Source organism: Neophocaena asiaeorientalis, unplaced genomic scaffold, assembly GCF_003031525.2.
Source record: "Neophocaena asiaeorientalis asiaeorientalis breed wild unplaced genomic scaffold, Neophocaena_asiaeorientalis_V1.1 scaffold713, whole genome shotgun sequence".
In the NCBI taxonomy this organism is placed as follows: Eukaryota; Metazoa; Chordata; class Mammalia; order Artiodactyla; family Phocoenidae; genus Neophocaena; species Neophocaena asiaeorientalis.
The window spans coordinates 448,883-474,188 of record NW_020174925.1 but is presented as its reverse complement, the minus strand read 5'-3'; the positions used below and the strand labels follow the sequence as shown (position 1 = coordinate 474,188).

Below are 25,306 nucleotides of genomic sequence, written 5' to 3'. Positions count from 1 at the left end.
ACATTATTATTATGTATAATAATACATAATACTGGAAAGCTAATATAAAAATTGTATTCTAAATACCATCTTTTATCCCTCTATTAGGAGACATTGCTGTTTATACCTAAGAGAATCAGTTAATTTTTATCTTTTGTTTTGAACTAATGAACATTTTGTGAATTTCTTCAGTTTATGTTCAAACCCTCCCAAACAAGTGAATACCTACCTTTTATTCAGCTTTATTGTAATATATAGATATGGTGGTTATTAATTTCACTGTCTAATAGTAGAATTAGTAGGTTGAGTAAAAACTGTATTGCTAAAACACAAAACTTCTCTTTGTGTCAGCCCCCATTTAATGGCTCTTAAATTTTTTAAGGTCATTTACTCCTCAGAGAATCTGTTCCTGGAAATGGACATCTTCACCATTAGAAAAATATGCATAGTTAATGTTTTGCATAAAATTTCAGGACACCTTGACTTAATTGCAATAGGATAAGTATTTAGTTAACTTTAGTTAGAAGTTCATGTTTTGTAGGATGCTGCATATTTTTGGTTTGATTGCTTATGTTTATTATTTTAATTAACTTATTCCTTCTTTCCTGTCACCCTTACTCTAAGGTGGATACATTGCAAATAGCCTAGCAATCATGACAGATGCACTTCATATGTTAACTGACCTAAGTGCCATCATACTGACCCTGCTTGCTTTGTGGCTATCTTCAAAATCACCAACCAAAAGATTCACCTTTGGATTTCATCGCTTAGGTAGGTAATTGGGCGTTTCTTTGGTTTATAAAATTTTATAGTAAAACCACAATGAACTATAACCTTTGATTAACTGAAATCTTTCTGATGATAGTCTGTTTGAACAAAGCAAATGAAAATAGACAAATAAGATTCATTCAGATATATATCTTCCAGGGTACATTCAGTTCAGTCAGCTAAATAGTTTACACATATAAAATTATATGGTAATCAGGGACTTTCCTGGCAATCCAACAGTTAAGACTCCACACTTCCATTGCAGGAGTCATGGGTTCGATCCCTGGTTGGGGAACTAAGACCTCACATCCCACATGCCGCATAGCGTGGCCAAAAAAATAAAATTATATGGTAATCATTAATCTTCAAATGTTGTTCCTTGTGTCCTGAAGGTGTGAACAGAAAAAAAGTTTACCTTCAGTTTATCGAGCCAAGCAAAACCACATGGATTTAATTCATCAATGAGCATTAGCTTTTCTTTCTCTTAAGGTATTCCAACCAAAGCGACTTCTAGCCCAGGTTTTAGGCACTACTATAATATGTATAACATACTGTATGGCTGACCTTCATTGTGGCCATTAACTGTAAATGCTAACAAAGATCCTTTGCTTGACCAAACGTTTGTCAGTCTCCTGAGCTGTCTCCCAAGCCCATCTCTGTACTCCCTTGTTAAATCTAGTTTTAGGAAGAACCCTGCCAAACCAATTTAACAGAACCTCCACTCTCAATATTTGATGGGTTATTCCCAGGTGATGTCTCATCACCCTGGCCTGTTTTCAACAAGGCTTCCCTATACCAATCTTGACAGCTTCCTCCCAACTGTATTAAAGTCTTCTTTACCACGTTTTAATAAGTGTCATTGAATTTTTTTTCTTTAACAATGCACACATATTTATATTTTCCTATTTTGAACAAATATTAGTATTTAATTAAGAGAGGTTAAAATCATACATTGTTATCCACACAACTCTTCTTGCCATGTTAGTGGTTTTTAAAATTTTTACTTATTGTCAAAATACATATAAAACAATTACCTGCATTAGTATATGACGCGCCATATGACCAATTTTTTGCTTAGAACCCAAAAATTGATTTAGGCAGCTTCAGCAAAACCTGTCTTAAAGAACCAGAATTAACATCTTGTAGTTTTATTTTGTGTAGACAATGACACTCTTGGCTAATATTTCATTCAGTTCCTCCCCTTCTTTGTTACTTTTTAGCCTAATCTTAACTCAACATCTAGATCTCCTATAATTTAGTAGCTGGGTCTTCTAGTGTAAAACTTGACATTTTACCTGAATGGCTGTATTCCAAGTAGCTATCCAGGTCGTAAGTTTGGGAACTTATCTGGCAGCCCCATTTCTCAGCACCCTCAGCTGCTGTACAAGAGCAGTAAAGCCCTGAGTGAGGCCTTTCTGTTATTTGTTAAGCAACTGAATAACACATAACGCATTTGGATGTGTTCCTAAAAAAAACTCCCACTTCTAGCTGACACATTATACATCCATTTGTTTACTGATTGCCTTGGGGTTTTTTAAAAACTTCAAAATTATTCTTAAACTTTAATTTTTTTGTGTGATTTAAACACCTGCAATTTAAGATCAAAACTCAAACATAGCATCGTGGAATGGGGATTTTTACCTTCTAACACTATTTGAGAGAGTGCATTCATTTTAGGTTATAGACCCCTTGGAATTCTAATGAAAACAGTGGAATTCTCCCCCAGAAACATGCAATACCAGAACATAGAAAGTTCTACAAATGATAAGTTAAGAACCCATAATCATGAAAATTCTATTAAATATCAGAGAAGTACTTAGTGTTTATCTAGGTAGTCACAGATAACAAGTACTATGAAAAGATGAAAGAAAATAGAACTGACTGGTCCTATTGTATTTCTGTACATTTCTATAGAAAGTCAAATTTTTCCCTTTCCTTAAAAGTACTACTTCAACATGGTGGACTAGAGGTCAGCATTTGAGAGTCCATTGAAATAAAAAGTACCAAATCAACACAGAGAAGCAAATGGTTGAGTCACCAATCAACAAGACATTTTCAGAAATTTCTGGAAGTTGGAAAGTAGATGGGAGTGGGTTGAAGAAAGAAACAAGCCAAGAAGCAACAGCCTGGAGAACACTAGGGTAGAACTGGACCAGCCCAACAGAACTCCAAAGAAGACTCAGGGACAGAGATGGCAGAAGTGAGAACTGGGGCTGAAAACAAGACTAACTGAATGACTGCAAATGAGAGACTGCTCCCACTAGTCCACTGTGTCCCTACCTTCCTCCCACCGCCACCTCCACTCAGGCGGTCCGCATTTTCCCCCATGTAAACACCACATAGTTCTTCCAGAAGGAAACTGAATCAAATGTTTGGAGAAAGCTGAGGCTTTTAGTGTGAATGTTGATGCTCCAAAATAATTCGTTTTCATACTAGAATTCAGGGTTCTCCAGCCTTATAGTTTGGTTCCCCACATACTCACACTAAAGTAATACACTTGTCTTAGTCTTCCCTGCTCTACACCCCTTATTAGTAACCATTTTAAACAGTTATGGCTTACCCTTCCAGCATTTCCCTTTTGCAAAGGACAGTTTCCCTATCCTATTACCCTAAATGTGAACGGACACCCAAGGATCTTTCAGAAAATGGGAAAAACCAGCAGCATGAAAGAAAGTTAAAAAACAAACAAACAGACAAACAAAAATTTGTCGTACAGGAAAAAAAGGTGACTTAGGAAACAGAAGAAAATGTTTTCAATTATCTTATTAATATACCCAGAATAATAAAACAGTAAAATGTTTTGAAAAAGAAACATAAAGAAAAAGCTCTTTGAAATTGAAATATTACTAAAATTTTTAAAAAGTTTTTTTCAATAGAAGGACTAGAAAATATAATCAAGAAAGTCTCAGACTTCCCTGATGGCACAGTGGTTAAGAATTCACCTGCCAGCAGGGAACACGGGTTCGAGCCCTGGTCCAGGAAGATCCCACGTTCCACGGAGCAACTAAGCCGGTACACCACAGCTACTGAGCCTGTGCTCTAAAGCCCGTGAGCCACAACTACTGAACCCATGAGCCACAACTACTGAAGCCCATGCACCTAGAGCCTGTGTTCCATAACAAGAGAAGCCACCGCAATAAGAAGCCCGCGCACCACAATGAAGAGTAGCCCCTGCTCAACGCAATTAGAGAAAGCCCACCCACAGCAACAAAGACCCAATGCAGCCATAAATAAATAAATAAATTTATTTTTAAAAAAAGAAAGTCTCCCAGAAAGACAAATACCATATGATATCACTTATATGTGGAATCTAAAATACGATACAAATCAACATATCCATGAAACAAAAACACACCTACAGATATAGAGAACAGAGTTGTGGTTGCCAAGGGGGAGGAGGGGTAGGGGAGGGATGGAATGGGAGTTTGGGATTAGCAGAGGCAAACTATTATATATAGGATGGATAAACAAGGTCCTACTCTATACTATGTTCAATATCCTGACAAACCATAATGGAAAAGAATATGAAAAAACATATAAATATGTATAACTGAGTCACTTTGCTCTACAGAAGAAATTAACACAACATTGTAAATCAGCTATACTTCAATAAATTTTTTTAAATAGTTAAAAAAAAAGGTCTCCCAGAATACAGAACAAAAAAATAGAAACAGGAAGAAAAAGTTTAAAACTATAAAAGAATAATCTGGGAGGTCCAAAGTTGTATTATTAAGAACCTCAGAAAAAGAGACTTACAAAATAAAAGGGAGTGACTGCTTAAGGGGTACAGGGTTTCTTTTTGGGGGTGATGAGCGTGTTCTAGAATTAGATAGTGGTAATTGTTGCACAGCCTGTGCGTATACTAAAAGCCACTGAATTTGTCCACTTCAAAATTGTTAAAGTGGTGAATTTTGTTATTTGAATTTTATCTAAAATTTTTTAAGTCATCTAAAAAATAAAAGGAAGAGAATTGTTAAGATATAGACAGGTATTTTCCAGAGCTAGGGAGGGAATCACATCCTCACACTAGCAGGGCCTTTTTGGGATCTTCTTTTTCTTCCTTGTATTACAAAAGCTTATAAGGATATATCTAGATAAGACTTATTTCACTTATCCTGCTCTTTGAAGTAATGGAAGAAAAACTTATGATGTGGGGAGGATTAAAAAGACAACAAAGATATGTAGAATTGAATAAAGCTATAAACCAAAGTAGTGGCTGTCCTTGTGTGCTGTAAAATTCCACCACCTCACGAGTAATCTCTCTAAGTTCTGTAGGGAAAGGTTTGTTTACATTGGACACATTTAGACAGTGTGCCTCTTATGACCTCTACTACCAAGACTTGGGAATTCAGGTCTTAAAGAACACTGCAGAAGGAATCCCCCCTAAGAAACTTCTGGTTTATTACTGTGTTGTTGAATTTGCTTTGTTTTAATGGCATGGTTGGTAGGACAGGAGTTGGTTTTTTCTTTGTTGATTTATTTTGTAAATACGTAAAACATGTCACAAAAGTCAAAAATTATTTTTTAAAAGAAAAGATTTACTCAGAGAAGCCTCGCTTTCATTCTGTCCCCTCCAGCCCATCCTCCTGCCCCACTCCTAATTAGCAATCATTTTAATTAGTTTCTGGCCTGTCCTTCCAGCATTTCCTTTTGAAAGTATAAGAAAATACATATATACGTTCATATCCTGCTCCCTGCCACCCTTTCTTATGCAAAGGCAGCATACTGGAGGTGTGTGTCTGTGAATGAGAGTCAGATAGTAGTAGTACCATAAATAAATAGTAGTACCTAAATTTTCTTTTTGTTTTCTCATAACACTTTATACATGCCTAATAGCATTTATCACATTTTTATAGATATTTTTATGAAACAATGTCTCCTAGACCATGAATTAAGTAGGGACAGGAACAGAAAATATTAAACTCCATGGGTCTGGCACTAATAAGTGCTGTATAAGATATCATTAATCAAATTGTTGCATATTCAAGCTGAGTAAATATGGTTATGAAAACTGAAACAGATAATCTAGTATAGCTCATGATCCACAAATCATTTGTGTTTGGGTTAAATTAAACCAATTTCTAAACTGAGAGTAGGAGTATTTTTGAAATTTTGGGACAAAAATATTTGGGACTTGAAAACATTTATCTGTAATTCTGAATCTGTTTATGCTCACAAACTATAAAAAATTATTTGATCTGTAACATAGCTGGGTTATATAGCCTGGCTTATAGGTCCTTTGGACTAATTAAGAAACTAGTCAGAAGGGAATTTCTTCTTCCATATCTCAGTCAGGGGCTGATCCTATTTGTTTTGGTACTTAACCTCTTTTAGAGTTTTGTGGTTAAATTGTCTTTGGTTCACATCTGAGATCTGCACTTTTACTAGCTGTATGGGCTTTGGAAGAATGATTTAATCTAAGTATGGGTTTTTACTGTAAAATACGGATGATAATGTATAAGTTCCTAACATGGTACCTGGCACAGAGTAAATTCTCAGTAAAACTTAGTTCCAGTCTTCTTTTCCTTCCCTCTTCTACCTGCCAGTTTATCATCTTACCCAGACTTTTTATATCTCTCAAAATGCTCCATGCTCCAAAACTACCTGCCTTCCCCCCTCCCCCTAATCGGAATTCTTATCCTCTTAGCAAAACTGTCTCAGCTACGTAGGAGGAGAATAAGATGATTCACCCTGATGATTAAATAACAGTTTTTAAAGATGTGCTTTTTAACTCAGGTCTTTGGTAACATTTGGGACAATATAACAAAATTTATTTTAGCAAAAATCATTCAGTCAAGGTGAGAGAAAGGTAGTTTTAGATTTGAGGGGTAAGCCAAACTCGCTGTCCCAGAAGTCAGGTCCATTCTGTTGGTACTTTCTTTCCTTCATGTGAACTCAGAGATTGTGTAAAATCATTCAAGGTTTTTCTTTTTCTTCTTTATTACACTACACTGAGCTACAATGGCAGCTCTTTTGTGGGAAGAGGGAGAGCAGGGTAGGAACTATATGTGAGTTATTTTTAAATGCCTGGATTTATTTGACTTTGGGTATGTCTTCTTATTCTGGAAGCTACTAAAACTTAGAACTTCATGAAGCCACACTGTAGGAGAAATCCCACAAATCCTTAGGAAGAATAGCCTATGTCTCAGGGGACATGCTATTCTAAAGAGAACAGCCCAATCCCTTGCTTGCTTTCTACTTTTATCTTTCTCTGTGGATTATGAGTGTAATTGACTTTACTTATATGACTATTCCAGTTCTTGGGCTGAAGAGACTGCATGGATTAGATAAAGATAGTGACCATGTGAAAGGACCGTAGTAAGCAGAGTTGTCTGTATTTGAAATAAAAAGCAAGATTTACTTTGGTAATAAAATCATCAGCCTAGGTTAATAATGAAGTGACAGTGCAGGGATCTTTAGTAACAGTGTGTCATTCTACTGAACAAAGACCTTGGCAGATCTGACTAGATGATGGTTGTCCTGAGGTAGGTATATGGTTATAATGCTAGTTCTATGTAGTTTGTTATTTTTCTCCTGATACTTACTAAAGGAACAGAAAATATTCAGCTAAAAAATCTCTTCCCCCATACGTGCAGCAAAAAAAAGCCCCACAATGCTTCTCCCTAGTGATTCATTTTAACAACTTCCTCCCACCCCTGACAAGAGTTATTCCTATTAGTTATATTCACATCTTAGAGTTATTTCATATCACATGAACATCTATAGGAAAAGAATAGGTACATGCTAGAAATGGGAATTTTTACTGAGGCAGGAGTAAGACATGAGTGAGGTGGTCAACACTGGATAGCCAAAAGTCAACTTGAGCACACTGGGCACCTTGGGTGTGGGCTATAGGGAATGGTGTGAAGGCAGGAAACAGGAGGTGACTCAGAGTAGGAGGTGAGAGGATCCAAAGACAAATTTGTTTGCAGTTTAGCTTAGCATTCTGGTGGCAACAGTGGGCCCCTGAAATCCTACATGATGTCTTTATCCTGAGTGCATCCTCGTCTGTGGATGAGGTGAAATTAAAATACTATCAATAGTTTCGAGGTCCTAGGCAAATCCAGTACAGCCCACTGATTTCCTTCTTTTCTCCTTCCTATCTGCTTTTAGAAGAATGTAGAAAAGAGAAATAGCAAAAAGAAAGTAGAAGAGAGACTATGTCTCCACTTTCCTTCCCTATTCATTTTTATAGGCCTCTGAAACCTGAACTTTAGATGTTTACTATGAGGCAACAGAAAGACAAGTGTAATATAATTTAAGGGAAATATACATTATTGGCATCATAGCATTAGCAAAGATAACAGTTATGATAGGCCAGTACATCTAGGCAGCACTCGTAAGAAAGCAAATATGCTTGAGTTGAGTGTGCTTTACATAGTTGAAGCAGATTGTTACCCATTCACTGAGTAGGTGCTCAAAAGTTACCTGTTGAATGAATGAGTAATGTTATAAGGTGGGGAGACAGGCAGTAAATATGTACATAAGCACAACATAATCATAAATTGTATTAAATGCTGTGAAGAGAAAGAATAAGGTACTATGATGGAGAATAACAGGATGTCAGAGAAGGACTCAATATCCTTCATGTGAACCTTGAAAACCTCTAGTTTTGGCAATTTATAGATGTGTTAAAATGTGCAATAAACATTTTTCATATTTTATCCTATCAAAACTTGATAATCATCTGTGTTTTCTCCCATTTAATTTTTGCTCTTACTATTTATTAGCCATTCAAATCAAAACTGTTTATTCTCTATATGCGAAATTCACGGTATATTTTGGTCTTTATTATATCATTGACTATAAACATTTGTTTATATTTCAGCTGAATAAAAAGACCCAAGTGACGTTATAACAAAAAACACCTATTCATTCATCTTACTCCATCCTCCAATGCTACAGTTCAGCCAGGTGGAGTGATATAATTATTTGTGTGTAGAATAAAATAGCAAAATATGTTAGAACTACTATAATAATAGGTTTCTAGAATTTCCATAAAAATCTATTTCAAGAGTTTTTCATTTATGCTAAATTTCCATTTAGTCAAGTTTGTCCAAAATGAATAGGGTAGTAACTTTCACAGAAATCCAGCGTTTCATTTATGAAAGTTCCTGGGTCTCCTTTAGAAAATGAAAAATCCACCTGTCGTGCACTCCTTTCATCTTGAAAAATTTTACTGTACGTTGTGTGACCAGATACCAGCCCAGGGCAACAGGGCAAGAATGAGAAGACTGGAGCAAGTCATAATTTGGTTGTTGATTGAAAGCTTCCTTCTCTCTTAAATGTTGTGGGAGAAAAAAAATCCTGCCTATATTTATCTGCATTCCATCATATTTAAAATACTATGAAAAAAATTCAAACACTAATTAGTTCTACTCATGATATTTCACCAAAGTTTAATTTATTCACAGTGAAAGAGCTTTTTGTTCATTTTATCAGAATGATCATACAACTACTATTAGGAATTTTAGCTATATGGTATTACTGTGCCTTATACTTCTCAATGATAAATCTCAGCCCTAAAAATGTACTTAAAATTTTGAGTTTTTTTGCTTTTGCATTTATCAGTATTCTGTTTAGAAGACATTTTGACAGGTCATTAGAATTAAAAAATAACAGATGAATGTCTTTGCTTTTCACCAGGGAAACTAGATATGAGGCATATTCCTATTAATTGCTGAATAAGGCATATCTTTGAAAACAATATCCTAATGTGTCATTTTGGGAATTTCTAGGAATCAGTTGAATTCCATTACTCTTAACTATGGGCAGGCATTAGGATCCTTTGTGCTACTTACATGGGTGAAAACTGTGGTGGAAAACTGAGTTTTCAGCTGCAGGGACCTAGGGCCTTCAAAGGGTGGGAATCCTCCTTGTCAAGAGCTTTGTTTATGCTTTAGTTTGACTTTCATTTTACTTTATTTTGAATGTGGTTTTGCCTTATCTGAGGGTTCACAAAAAGATCATTTTCAGTGTTTAGGAAAACTATCACTGGGATGTGGGTGTTGCCAGATTTAGCTTGCTCTCTCTCTCTCTCTCTCTCTCTCAGGATGACAGTATGTCTGAAATATTGCAGGGGACATACTTACATGGAAAAAATTAGTTGTTTATCTGAAATGAAGATTTAACTAGGCATCCGCTATGTTATCTGGCAGACCTACTAGGGTAACAATATATCTTATCATCCAAACTAGGACACTTTTGAGAGTTAAATGGGACACTTTTAACAATTATGCCAGGATAACAGGCATAACTTGGAACTATCTGGGAAAACTGGAAAGTATGGCCAACCTAATTACAAGGGGTTTTGAAATTTTTAATTATTGGTTTTAGATTTTCATAAGCAATCACATCTCTCTGTCATTAACTTGTATAGCTGTTAATCTTTATGAAGTATATTGCTTTATAATTCCATATTAAAAATTTGATTAGGGCACCTTTAAATCTTTGGTGTCCTAACTGCTAGGTAGCTTCAAGCTTGACACAGGGTTAGAGTTCTCTTCTTTTTTTTTTCAGAAGAGTTTGAGAAGGATTGATATCTTTTACATACCAATATTAAAGAGAATTAAAGTTCTTTTTTTTAAAAAAAAAAAAAAAAAAAAAAAAGTTCTCTTTCTTCACGAGTAAAATGAGGAGCCTACCATTAGTACATGAGATTTTATAGCTCAAAATTTTTAAATTATTTCTTCTTTCTTTATATTATTTATATATGTATATGTTGCCATCAGCAGTTATAACTTAAGACAAGAAATTCCATGTGTTTTCAGTCTTATATTTGGCTTCTTTTTCTTTTTAATTTATTTATGTGGTTTTTTTGGCTGTGTTGTGTCTTCGTTACTGCACACGGGCTTTCTCTATTTGCCTCAGGCGGGGGCTACTCTTGGTTGCGGTGCGCGGGCTTCTCATTGCTGTGGTTTCTCTTTGTTGCAGAGCACAGGCTCTAGGCGCACAGACTCAGTAGTTGTGGCACGTGGGCTCAGTAGTTGTGGTTCACAGGCTCTAGATCGCAGGCTCAGCAGTTGTGGCACATGGGCTTAGTCGCTCCGCAGCATTTGGGATCTTCCCCAACCAGGGCTCCAACCCATGTCTCCTGCATTGGCAGGCGGATTCTTAACCACCGCACCACCAGGGAAGTCCCTATTTGGTTTAATTCTTTTCTTTTAACCTATTCTTGTTTGGGGGGATTTAGTAAATAATTATTGTTCATATTTAGCTTTACCTTCTGAATTGTATATATACCCCTTTCTCTTCCCTTGCTCAGCGTTAGTCTACAGATCCATCCACAAATATATGAGTACATGTTACATGCCAGCCTTTCTGCTGAATGCTACAGTAAATGTGATGTGGAATGTAACTTGGTTATATCCTTAGGGGCTTAGAGTCTAGACTTGATATGGTAGTCTCTCCACAGCTTTGTATATTTCAGTTGGGGTTTTTTTCTCTGTCTTCTTCAAGCCTGTGTCTCCTATGAAGTATGATAATTAGTATGTCAGGAATACATGAATCATGGTTTTGAATAGGAGTTGTATGTTTTTTGTCTTATTCCAGTACCTGTTGATGCACAGAATTTTATTAGGGTTTTGGCTATATTAATGAAATGTCTTTGGGAAAAAACTTTTTACTGCTAGATAGTTTTTTCTGTGTTGTAATTTATGAGGTGGAATAAAAATGATCATAGTCCAATATACTTGAACTGCCTTTAACCTTTGAGCAATGAGTTGACCCAGATAACAATTTTCCAGATTGTTTTAACTTTTAACACTTAAAAGTTTAATATCTGGTTTCTTTAAAGAAAAAAAATTTGTGTATTTTCTTGCTATTATTGTTTTGAATGTCAACACTAGTTTTATATAGTAATTATTTTTAAATGTACATTGCCCTATTTTTATTATTTTGAAAAGATATAAAATTATTTCTACTTCATACTCACATGGTAGAAAACTCACATGGTATAAAAGCATATATAGTGCAAAGTCATCCCTGCCTCCTAGCCACCCATTTTCCTCATAATCGGTTTTTATCAGTATTTTGTATATTCTTCCAGAGTTTGCATGTACAGATCATTATTTATATATTCTCTTTCTTCTTTTTGCACAAATGCTAACATACCATATATACTGTTGTATACTTTTCTTTTTTCACATAACACTGTATTTTGAAGATGACTCCTTATCAGAACATAAACAGCCTAATGTTTTTTCCAAGCTGCATAGTATTCCATGTTACAAGGCCCCTACTAATCACTTTTTTTTAATTGTTTTCACTTGTTTGCTATTATATACAATGTTTGATAAATAGCTTCATAACATACCTCATTTTGCACATGTGCAGCTCAGTTGGCAAGAGTGTCTATATCACTCCTGGAAAAGGAAATCCTGAGTCAAAGTGCATTCATACATGCCTTAAAATATGGGTTTGTTTTTCTTTAGTCTAAAGGTAAATGTGTTTATAGTAAAAACTTAAAACTTTTCAAGCGTTACCAAAAAGAATAAAGTGAAAAATAAATTCCCCAAACTCTTAGTCTCACTTCTCAGGTATAACATTTTCTCGTCTGTCTTTCTTGTGATTATCAATTTGCCTGATTTTTTTTCTTTTTTTTAAATATAAATGAACCAACAAGGACCTACTGTATAGCACAGGGAACTATACTCAGTATTTTGTAATAGCCTATAAGGGAAGAGAATCTGAAGAGGAATATATATATATCACTCTACTGTACACCTGAAACTAACATGATATTGTAAATCAACTATACTTTAATTTTTTAAAAATACATATTTATATATATGACTCTATTGTATCCCATTATATGTATATACCATAATTTATCCATTAAGTTCCTCATTGGTGGGCATTTAAGATGTCTCCAGATCTTTTTTTATACTACAGACAAAGCTACAGTAAAAAACCTTGTAGATACCTTTGCATACATTTGGATGTGTTTCTACTGGATAGATTTTTAGAATATAAGGAATATATGCATTTAAAAATTTTATTAGTTTTACTAACTGCTCTCCAAAAAGATAGTTCTGTTTTATACTTCCACCAGTATATCCTTGCTAACTATGGCTGTTATCAAACTTTTTAATCTTTGCCAATTTAGTAAGGGGCAAAAAGGAATTCTTACTTGAATTTCTTGTATTATGATTGATTTTGATAAATTGGCCATTTCTGTTTATTTTCTGTGTATTACTATTTGTGTCCTTTACCCATTTTTCTTATGGGTTGTTCACTTTTTTATTGATTTGTAAGTATACTCGTCTATGGGGAAATTAGCCTGTGGTCAAGTATGTTACAAATTTTATTCTCAGTTTTTTCATTTTTTTTATCATGTGTATAGTCTGTAAATATACATAATTTGACCCTAAAGAGATGAGGAGAAGGCGGGGAGTGGTGGGAGTGAATTAGTGGAGGATCCAAAGCAAACTACTAATCACTTTTTAAGTAGGAAGAATAATATGACAAAAATAATGTAGTGCTTTTATCTCCTTAGAGGAAAGAAGATATAAGTAAGAGATTGTACAGTATTTCGTATATATAAAGTATAATGACCATTCTGCAAATGTATTTATTTTTTATATTTTTCCCTCCAGAGGTATTGTCAGCTATGATTAGTGTGCTGTTGGTGTATATACTTATGGGATTCCTCCTATATGAAGCTGTCCAAAGAACTATCCATATGAAATATGAAATAAATGGAGATATAATGCTCATTACCGCAGCTGTTGGAGTTGCAGTTAATATGATGTAAGCTCTGTTTTTAAAAAAATTTTAATAGGCTTTATTTTTTAAAGCAGTTTTAGATTCAAAGCAAACTTGTGCGGAAGGCACAGAGCTTTCCCATATATACCCTGCCCCCGCCACATGCATACCCTCCCCGGTTATCATATCCCCCACCAGAGTGGTACAGTTGTTACAAACCATGAGCCTACACTGACACATCATTATAGCACAGAGTCCGTAGTTCACTTGAAGGTTCTCTCTTGGTGTTAAACTCATTCTATGAGTTTGGACAAATTTATAATGACATGTATCCACCATTATAGTATCATATACTCTGTATTGTTTTCACATTAATATTTTCAAGTACTGTGAACTTAGAGACTATTATGTATGCATTCAGTAGCCTGCAGTGATATTTTAATGTATTTTAAAGTTATGTAGTACATTAATTTTTCTTCTAAATGTTAATAAAACACTATTGGAATTACAAACTTCTCATGGGTTTGCTCAGGTATACTGAAGTTTGCCTAACAATCAGGAATTTAAGTAGGACAAAGTTTTTTTTAACTTTTATAATATTTTTATTTTAATAAGATTTTTTTGTAACTACCAACTTTTTTTCCTAAAAACTACAAAATCTTTAAGTTACATACCTAATCATTTGGACCAGGGGTCAGTAAACTTTTTATGTAAAGGGTCAGATAATAAATATTTTAGGCTTTGAGAGCCATACAGCCTCTTTGGCAGCTACTTAACTTTGCGGCTACAGAACAAAAGCACCCACATTCAGTATGTAAACAAATGAGCATGGCTGTGTTCCAATAATACTTTATTTACAAAAAAAAAAAACTTTACTTATAAAAACAGGCAGTGAGCCAACTATGGTCTACAGACCATGGTTTGCCAATCCCTGTGCTAGTGGCCTCCATTAATACTTAGAATAAAATCAAAAGTTTTTACCATAGCCACCCTTCCAACTCATCTCCCAACACTCTTGCTCACTTTATTCTAGCCACCATGGCTGTCTTGCTTTTTTAAGCACATACACATACAGCACATTTTCATCTTAGGGCCTTCGCCCTGGTGTTCCTTCTGCCTAGAACACTCTTCCACCACCATTTGCTTCCGGACTTCATTCAAGTCTCTACTCAGAATCTTAGTGAGGCCTTTTCTGATCACTCCCCATCACTCTCCACCTCCTTGCAATGCTTTACTTTTCTTCAAAGCATTCGCATTGCCCACCAGTACATTATGTATTTATTTGTTAATTCTCTGCCCTCTCTACTAGAACATAAGTTCCATAGGGATAGGGATATGTCTGACTTATCACTGTTTTGACCCCAACACCTAGAACAGTACCTGATGCATAATAGGTGCTCAAATATTTATTAAATGAATGAGTTCCATGTTGCCTCATTAGTGTCTGATTAGTAACAAATATTTCTGTCAATAATATTAGGAAGAATAATAATCTTTTCTTTTATTTTTAACAGAATGGGGTTGCTATTGAACCAATCTGGTCACCATCATGCCCATTCCCACTCCCTGCCTTCAAATTCTCCTACCACAGGTTCTAGATGTGGACAGAACCATGGGCAGGATAGCTTGGCAGTGAGAGCTGCATTTGTACATGCCTTGGGGGATCTGGTACAGAGTGTTGGTGTGCTAATAGCTGCATACATCATACGATTCAAGGTAACATGATTGCTAGTATTTTTATTTTAAAATATATATTTAATTTCAACATTAAAACTAAAGGTGACTGTCTTATCAGTATACTAGACACCTGTGCCAGTCCTATTCATTTTGCATTATGCAAGCATACTTGAACTATCAGTATATCTCTTTTATTAGCACCAAACACAATAGTATCAACCTCACGGGGTAACTTATCTGTTGGCTTTGGTGGTGCCTTCACTGAAGAACTCAATTCTAAGCCTTGTCACTCAACTGCTAGGTACTGGAATGTGCACTGGAGTGCTCTGGAAATCCAGAGATCTGAGTTCTAGTCTTGGCTCTGCCTTTAATGCTTTGACCTTGAGCAGGTCCCTCAACTCTAAACTTGAGTTCCCTCCTCTTTAATATGAGGGGCTTAGACCAGATGGATGGCTGCTAAAACTCCTTCCAGCTCTGATAGTCTATGGTTCTGGGTGGAAGATTTAGAGAAAGCACAGAGGAAAACAGAGGAACAAATGACTAAACTTCTGGAAATACAATAGGTTTCACAAAGAAAGGCATTTAAACAGTCTAGGAAAGAGTGAAGACGTTTCTCAATTGGCATTATCCAAGTTTTAAAGATGTGCTCCAGTCCTGCTAAAGAACAGGGGACAGAGTATGCCTTACTTTGCTTTACAGACTGTTTTATGACTGTCTGTATTTAATCACGCAATTTTGATCTGTCATTTTTCAGCCAGAATACAAGATTGCTGATCCCATCTGTACATATGTGTTTTCATTACTTGTGGCTTTTACAACCTTTCGAATCGTATGGGACACAGTAGTTATAATACTAGAAGGTAAGGTCTCTAGTATCCCCACTCTGGGTTTATTATTTCCCTAAATCAGATTGGGGCTGTTGGTGAGGGGCAGGAATACTCCAGGGTAGGAGCCATGTCTTTCTTTTTACTGATACTTATTAGTCTATAATACCACCTTACATGTAAAAAACACGTGAGAGTCAATGCACTCTCCCATCTATTACCCATTTGATCCTTATAATAGCCAAGAAAAGTAGGCAAGGCAGACATTATTATTCCCATTTACCAACAAGAAAATTGAGCCTCAGCGAGGTAACATAACTTCATTAAGGTCATGCTGCTAATAAACTGTGGACCTAGGACAAGAATGCAGCTCATGATCCTTAATACAGTTATGTTTAATAATTTATTTATTAAGTCTGTAATTCCCATTTAACTTGCTATTCTATTTCCAACATCCCTGCCTTACTGATATTAAGTATAAGCATTTAACTATAAGTTCTCAGAAGTAGGTTTATCTTTATTGTATGTTCGTTTTTCTTTTTTGTCTATCCTAGCTTGTTTATTAGATGAAGTCATCTGGTTTGAGTGACATTTCTTTTTAGTGAGAATGAACATTTTCTAAGTATTTATTAACCTCTTGTATATATCCTGCTATATGTGTGCATAGTTTATCTTAAAGTTTTAATATATTTTAAAGTGTTCATTTAAACTGAATTTGGTAAAGCCATTTGGTTTCTTTTTTAAAAAAATGTCCTATTAGTAATATATAAATTTTTTCTCAAAATAACCTTTACTTATAAATGATACATTCTGAATAGGTGTACCAAGCCATTTGAATGTAGACTATATCAAAGAAGCTTTGATGAAAATAGAAGATGTATATTCAGTGGAAGATTTAAATATCTGGTCTCTCACTTCAGGAAAACCTACTGCCATAGTACACATACAGCTAAGTATGTTGCTGACGGTGAATGCTGGGGTTGGTGGACTTCTATCTTTGGAATTAAACATCTGTGCTTATGATTAAATAGGAAGACTTTTCTGATGGAAAGATATGTTTTAAGGGAAGGGTGAGGCTCTTCAGAACGTGAGTTGCAGGTCAATTTATTGTTGGCAGAGCAATAATTTTCTGTCTCTTTGATGAGATATTACAAATTGATTTTTTCCCTTCAGATAAAAGGCACAAAGTATATTTACCATGTTTTTTCTATATAAGAAAAGCTAAACTCTATGTTTTTATTTCTTTAAATCATTTCACAGCTTTTTATTTTTTTATCAAAATAATACATGCATATGGTTTATTTTAAAAACTACAAAAGATGAAAGACTTGTAATTGATGTCTAGTATTTTTTCTCTACCCGAGAGTGGAATAGAGAGATTGGAATAATGAGAAGTCATTCTGGCTTTGTAAACTGAAATACTTCTCTAACAGAATAGCTTCAAGAGGGTAGAAATCAAACTAATAAAAATCTGTTCACAGTATAATAAGATTGTTTTTGCCCTTTGTCTTGTTCACTAATGTGTAACTGTATACAATGAATAGTAATGATATTTTCTTGACCTTGCAGTTCCTGGAAGTTCATCTAAATGGGAGGAAGTACAGTCCAAAGCAAAGCATTTATTATTGAACACGTTTGGCATGTATAAATGTACTATTCAGCTTCAGAGTTATAGGCAAGAAGTGGACAGAACTTGTGCAAACTGTCAGAGTTCCAGTCCCTAATTGTATACATTTTGGAGACTACCGCCTTATTTATCCTGCAGTCACAGATGTAAGAGCAATAAATGCACACCTAAATGAGAAATGGAATTCCTGACAGCTGTGTCAGTATCAAGCACTGGTCTCTCAAAACAGTCACTCTAGCCTGACAGTGCTACTTTCTGTTTAATGGCAAAATGAGACTTCACCATGATTTTCAGATGAAGATGTTTCTAAAACACTGTTTACAGAATGAGACATGACTCTACAGATACCTCATAGAAGACAATCCGAGACCGTACTTCATTAATTATGACAGTACATGTCATAAAGGAAGCATCAAGAATTCAGTATTTGCATTTAAAAATCCTTTTTAAAGGCCATTTTATATCAAGCCAGTGCTGGAAAACTGAATTTTTTTATTATGTAATCTTGAACCCAGCTTCTGGAACTTGACACCCAGCTCTCTTTTTACCAAAATTATTTCTCAGCAGATTTCAGAAAGTACTACTAATTATCCAGAGAGTGGAATAAGCATGTATTCCTAGAGTTTCAGAAATGTTTGATTTCACAAATAAGTCTTAATCTTACTGTTAACAATTTGTAATCAACTTTTTCCAGACGTTACAGGGTTTTGAATCTCAAAGTTAGCATTTTTGGTTATTTGTAACCTTATCAGAACCAAATCTTTACATATTGTGGTCACTGTCATTAAATTGTTTAGGAAATATTTTCAATATTATTCTGAATAGCAGAAGTTAATCATAAACTCAAATTACTATATGATAATTTAAAACAAAATATGGGAGTGAGGATGGGGTGTGGAGTTTCAGATTTAAGTCTTCCCGAAATCACTTGTTGTTCATGGAATTATTTTAAGAACAGCAAGAGACTGCAAAAGGTAAACAACGATCCTCTGTCCTTTTAAGAACTGCTTTACCTTTTGTACAGAAAGTTTGCTTGGTACCTTGCTTCCTTCCTGCTTCCATACCAGTTAATCTGTGTGAGCCCTTTCAGGGTAAAACTCTGGGAAGCTAAGGTTCAGTGTGCCCTTCACCTCTCATGTGTAGATTAACCACATTCCTCCAGAGAATTTTGGCTGGATGATATGGATTAGGGATTCTCCATGGAATCCAGAAACCCTAGGATGTAATTTTGAAGTTTTTCCAATAATAATACCTTAACAGAAACTCCCAGAGGGATTGGGGCAAGATATTACTCTGAGAAAACAAAATTTTCAAGGGTTTTTGACCTTGTGTGTATGTTTTTTAAAGCAGGGGAATGGGGATGGACATGAAATCTGTGTTGTAGGGAGGCCAAGCATAAAAGTTTTCAGAGCAAATACAACTAATTGGTAACAATTGTGTTAAAGAGGCAGCTGTGAATATTCATGTTTCATTTTGCAACTGTTGGTTTTGAGATTATCTTTATGCACGTTAGAAATCCATTTTCAAGAAGAACAGTTTCTTATCCCAAGAATGGATATGGTTCTTTGACTCCTCAGAACCAGAGTAGAGTGTACTAGACAAGTTGTGAACTGAAATCCCAGGTGGGCATGCAGTTGACTTCTGATATAAATGAAGAATAGGAAACAGATTTCATCTTCCTACCAAGAAACTCACTATGTGATAAACCTAAGATAAAACCTAGATTTACCTTAAAATTTATTGAGTTGATGGTATCCAATAAAAGGGTTGATGAGGATTAATGGCTCCTTATAAAACCCAGTGTCTGTTGAATTGAATTGAAAATTCACTTTATGGGATTCTTACTGTGAATCTATTTAAAATAATGCTTTGAATTTTTCAAAAATTTCAGTAGCATATAAACTGTTTAAATCAAAATAAATATAAAATTAAAATACAGAGGGCAAGTAAGAATAAATGAGAGGCATTTCAGTAGACATCTGGGTATTTATGGACTTTGAGTACCTAGCAAGAGAAATGAAAAGAATATGCATTATATATGCTAATTATGCTAATGGATTTTCCCATATTTGCTAATTGTTCCTCATATCTATGGAGCTTGTTTCTTGTAAACTTTCCTTTATCTTAAATAGCTATATATGACTTTTCATAATGACCCATTCCTTGGAAAGTTATTTGATGAAACAGTCTAAAATCCATTTGAGGATTGAAAGGATCCTCTTGTAAAATGCAGAAACACTGAAAACTTGTGTAAATTTTAATTATAGTGTTCTCCTTAAAGTGAGGTACACATGAAGTTTCCTGTGCTTTGCTTTTTGTAGCAAAGACTATAGACTTTGTACTTGTACTCCACTGGGTCTGTAAGATTTGAGGATTGATAGATTTAGCTTTTTGTAACTTCACAAGACCCACAGAGAGGGATGTGAACTTAGCAGATACGACCAGGAACTGCACAGCTGGTCTGTCCTTCACCTGCTTAGTTACAGCCCTAAGTTACACTCCTCAGCCAGCCCTCAGAAAGGGCTTTCCATTGTCCTGGGAAAGGCAGTGGCTGTTTGTATAAATACCAAGCATTGTTAATTTTGCACGGAAAACATCACAACATAAAAACTGGGCAGTTCTTCATTGCAATGTATTTCAGTTAACATTTGCAAATAATCAGAGTTACTTGTGTATATAACCTGTGTTTCACAGCTCTGGCCAGATGCAGCATTTTGATTTATTTTAGGAAAAAGACCTATTGTTTCATTAATGACCATGCTGCTTTAGAAATATAATGTGGGGAATGCAATTGAGTAAGGCATATTTCAGAAGGCTTTGAAATGCAGAACCAGTAGTGCTTGTAATTCCTCCATTTACATTTTCCATTAGCTATTTCTTGTGTAATGTGAGCCCAGATTTTCACAACTTGCAGCTCCCATCAGTATTATTTGCCAAATCACTGGATTTCTTATTTTACTGTTTTCAAGTTTGGGTGCTTTGTTCCCATTTTTCTAAAACTAGTTTTCTGCTCTTAGGAGTCTCAATGTTCTGGTTCTGTCTCTTGAACCCAGGTGTCCTCACCGACAGTGTTTGTCTTTAGTAGAATTTTCCCAGAATAGACTCAGGCAGGATCAGATACTTGAGCTTCCCTTTCATTTTAATGTGAGGAAAAACCATCTTTCAGAGACAAAGCACCACTTATAAATGTGTTTCTGGGTAGGGAAGAACCTTGTTTTAAACAGCTGGTTGTTCCTGATCCAGATTTCTCTGCATGCTGGGCTCTATAGCGTAAGTGTGGTAGAAGTGGATGCACTATACAACAAACAGCAAGCCAAGACCACTGCTGATAAGACTCGGGGTTGTGTTTCTCAAACCACCACTCTTACTACTTTAGAAGAGAGAAGAATTCACTTCTGAAACAAGCACAGTTAGCTAAATTTATTTTCTTCTTATGTGTTTATATTAATTGGTTCACCGTAATGAATAAGGCGTTCTTACAGAATTTGAGCCCCTTTGGAATAAGGTTTTAGGCCCTTTTGCTGTTGCCTCTACCGTACATACAGTAAATTTAAAGGAATGTGTTCATAGATACAAGATTAGTTCATTGGGCTCAGTTTGTCTTTGAGCCAAACTTCACTTTTGAGCCTGTTGGGTATTAGTCACAAATGAAGAGTGGCACCTCGCTATATGCTGTGTTGAGGGGAGGCCAGCCTGATCCCCGAATTGCTGATTAAGCTTAATGTCTCTATAACCAAAATACCATTTGCAAACCCTGGCTACAGATCTATCCTGTGAATCCCACCAGACAGGGCTTCAGATTTATGTTAACAGATCGCTAGCCAGGGATATTATGATGTTGATAGGAGCACGCAAATTGGAGAGAAGAATTGTTGTGAGAGTTCCTCGGTGTTGAATTGTGTGTGTGCAACTGGGTTACACATTCGGGCCAGCCTGTCATTGAATTCTTGCTTACAAAAGGTTTAACCCGTTCTTCCAGTCATGTGGTGAGGACCAACAAACATTTTCTGAGTTTTGGTAAGATTGGAAAACATTATGGAGACTTTCCCAGTTAAACCTGTGACAGTGTCAATTTAAATATTGCGATTAAGTATATTACGAAATAACTGCAACACAAAATTGAAATGTGCCAGTATGTCAGCTTTGCACCTGAAAAATAATGTATATTTGGAAAGCTTATGCTTCTCTAAATAAATGTATGTTAATAAGTAAGCCGTATCACAGTTTAAGAAATTGTATATACTTTTCCATATACACCTTCAGAAACTAGGTATTTTGCATAATGATTGATTTTAGAAAGATTTTGAAGCTGGAGTTTGTCCATGTAATTTAAGATCGAAGTACAGTATATGTACTGTATTTGCAATTTTCAAATTGTAATTTCCTATACATTTATTAAATAAAGTATTGTTTTGCCATGTGGTTTATTAAAAAATGAAAGTGTATGTTGCCTTAAATTTCTAGGCTTTTTAAATTGAATAAATAATCATAATAGGCCTTAAAAGATAATCTTCTTAGAAAGAAAAGCATTGGAAAATAGATTTTAACCTATCTAGTTTTATTTATTTATTTTTAATTAATTAATTTTTTGGCTGCATTGGGTCTTCATTGCTGCGCGTGGGCTTTCTCTAGTTGGGGCGAGTAGGGGCTACTCTTTGTTGCGGTGCACGGGCTTCTCATCGCGGTGGCTTCTTTTGTTGCGGAGCATGGGCTCTAGGCACGCGGGCTTCAGTAGTTCTGGCACACGGGCTCAGTAGTTCTGGCACGCGGGCTCAGTAGTTGTGGCGCACGGGCTTAGTGGCTCCGCGGCATGTGAGATCTTCCCAGACCAGGGCTCGATCCCGTGTCCCCTACCTTGGCAGGCGGATTCTTAACCACTGCGCCACCAGGGAAGTCCCCCTATCTAGTTGCATAATCTCTGATTGTAATGCCTTTTAGATGTTTAAGAAATAACATCTTCCAGATAGGATAAAAGAGAGATTAGAAGAACCTTTACTTTTTATATCAGTCACTTTTAATGTCCCTACAGTCCCAGCAACAGTGGCAGACAGGAAAGAAAGAGGCCCTAGCGGGAGTGAGTTTGGTGAGGACCATCAGGAAGTGTGAGCGTTGCGACCTGAGGAGCCTCCAACGGTGCAGACCAGGGGTCGGCGGCACGCCTCACAGGCCCGTCTGCCAGCCTGTTTGTATGGCCCAAAGAGCTGAGGGTGGTTTTCTCATTTTTTTAATGGTTAAAAAAATCAGAATAATAATATTTCATGAGGTGAAAATTATGTAAACTTTAAATTTCAGTGTCTGTAAATAAACTCACTGAACCCATCCACACGCATTCAACCATGGCTGCTCTCTCATGCTGCAGTGGCAAAATTGAGTAGTTGTGACAAACATAAGATATTTACTATCTGTCCCTTTATAGAAAAAGTTTGCTGGCCTCTGGTGTACCCTATTGTACCATTTTAGGGCCATAACAGCATAAATGGATGCAGCAAGCTCTTGTAGAGCCCCCTTGGAAGTTTCTGTGACTGGTTGATCTGACGGCTACCCAAGTCACCAAAAGGTCTTCTCCTCCCTTTACCTTTTTTCTTTTCTTTATCCGCCTTGGAGTTTGGGGCCGAAATATAGGGAAAGAGTAGCAAGATTTCAAATATTACCTACGTACCATATGTTCTATGTAATGTTCAGCAGCTAAGCCATTTTATACCCAGAGCACCATGATCACCAGCATCATTTAAGAATATTCTTCGGGACTTCCCCGGTGGTCCAGTGGGTAAGACTCGGAGCTCCCAATGCACGGGGCCCAGGTTCGATCCCTGGTCGGGAAACTAGATCCCTGGTCGGAAAACATGCTGCAACTAAGACCCCATGCAGACTAAATAAATAAATAAAGTATTTCTTAAAAAACTTTTTCAACGTAAAGCTTATTCACCTGAATTTTTAAATTTCTCACTTAAGTTATGACAAAAAAATGAAGGAAATAAAAATGTATATATGTTGAATACCTTATGTAGTTGGTGCCAACTGGGAGTTCACAAACAAAAAAACATTTTATCTGCTAAGTAAATTGAAAATTGGCTGTCTTTTAAAAGAGTATGTTCTTTAGAGTTTTCCAGTTACCTAGCTAGTAAAAGACAACTATTTTTGAAAACAGTAATAAATACAGTTTTAGATAAGTTATACTAGTAAATACTGATATGTTACATATTCTTTGTGATTATATACCTAGCTCTATTTGTTTTTGATGTGTTATATTTTGGGGTCCATGTCAGATGCTAAAACAAATCCTAATCTGGGCTACCAGCCATACAAACTCTTTTTATGCTAAACTTTCAGCTTTATTTAATATATTAGAATAAGATTTTTTATTATAATTCAGTTCCAACTATGATCTATTATAATTGCTATAAGCTGTGAAATAAACTAAGCATAAATAGGAATTACGAAGCCTTAGGACATCTCTATGTGAATCGTGTTTAAGATTAAGATGTTTAAACCTCCTAAGATTATAAGGTTCAGTGAAATATAACCAAAGATGTCATTTTCAAGCAGCACTCTGGTTTAAGGCTCTCATGTAACTTTTACAGAATGTAAACTGTAAAGTTTGGCCTGTGGGTATTACCCAATAAACATGAAGATGATACTTTGTAAGTTACCAGATAGCTTCGATGTCTCCTGTCCTGGACTTTTCAAAGACTTATTCTGGTTTGATTTTAAATTCCTATTGTCTGTGTTTCACTTGCCCGTTTCTGCACATTGGTTTGTGGGTTGTTGTTGTGGGTTGTTTTTGTTTTTTCTTTTTTAATTTTTAAAATTATTTTTAACATCTTTATTGGAGTATAATTGCTTTACATTGTTGCTGCTGTATAACAAAGTGAATCAGCTATACGTATACACATAACCCCATATCCCCTACCTCTTGTGTCTTCCTCCCTCCCTCCCTATCCCACCCTTCTAGGTGGTCACAAAGCACCAAGCTAATCTTAAATGTCTATTTAGGTCTTCTGCCCAGTTTTGCATTGGGTTGCTTGTTGTTTTGATATTGAGCTGCAGAGCTGCTTGTATATTTTGGAGATTAATCCTTTGTCAATTGCTTCGTTTGCAAATATTTTCTCCCATTCTGAGGGTTGTCTATTTGTCTTGTTTATTGTTTCCTTTACTGTGCAAAAGCTTTTACGTTTCATTAGGTCCCATTTGTTTTTTTTTGTTTTTATTTCCATTTCTCTAGGAGGTGGGTCAAAAAGGATCTTGCTGTGATTTATGTCATAAAGTGTTCTGCCTATGTTTTTCTCTAAGAGTTTTATAGTGTCTGACCTTACATTTAGGTCTTTATTCCATTATGAGTTTATTTTTGTGTACAGTGTTAGGGAGTGTTCTAATTTCATTCTTTTACATGTAGCTGTCCAGTTTTCCCAGCACCACTTATTGAAGATGCTGTCTTTTCTCCATTGTATATTCTTCGCTCCTTTATCAAATTTAAGGTGACCATATGTGCGTGAGTTTATCTCTGATTCCGCCAGCTCCATTTTTCTTTCTCAAGATTGTTTTGGCTATTCGGGGTCTTTTGTGTTTCCATTACAAATTGTGACATTTTTGTTCTAATTCTGTGAAAAATGCCATTGTTAGTTTGATAGGGATTGCACTGAATCTGTAGATTGCTTTGGGTAGTAGAGTCATTTTCACAATGTTGATTCTTCCAGTCCAAGAACATGGTATATCTCTCCATCTGTTT

At 35.7% G+C, this 25,306-nt stretch overlaps 1 protein-coding gene across 1 annotated transcript in view; it reads left to right on the top strand.

Annotated features, from left to right (window-relative positions):
* Nucleotides 1-22,177, top strand: part of SLC30A4 (solute carrier family 30 member 4) — a 30,900-nt gene extending 8,723 nt beyond the window's left edge. Inside the window, exons 3-8 of the mRNA XM_024761345.1 lie at nt 604-750; nt 13,344-13,497; nt 14,967-15,168; nt 15,884-15,989; nt 16,772-16,906; nt 17,523-22,177. Of these exons, the coding sequence (XP_024617113.1) occupies nt 604-750; nt 13,344-13,497; nt 14,967-15,168; nt 15,884-15,989; nt 16,772-16,906; nt 17,523-17,677 (899 nt within the window). The 3' untranslated portion in view covers nt 17,678-22,177. The remainder of the gene's footprint in view (nt 1-603; nt 751-13,343; nt 13,498-14,966; nt 15,169-15,883; nt 15,990-16,771; nt 16,907-17,522) is intronic.
* The last annotated feature ends 3,129 nt before the right edge of the window (nt 22,178-25,306 follow it).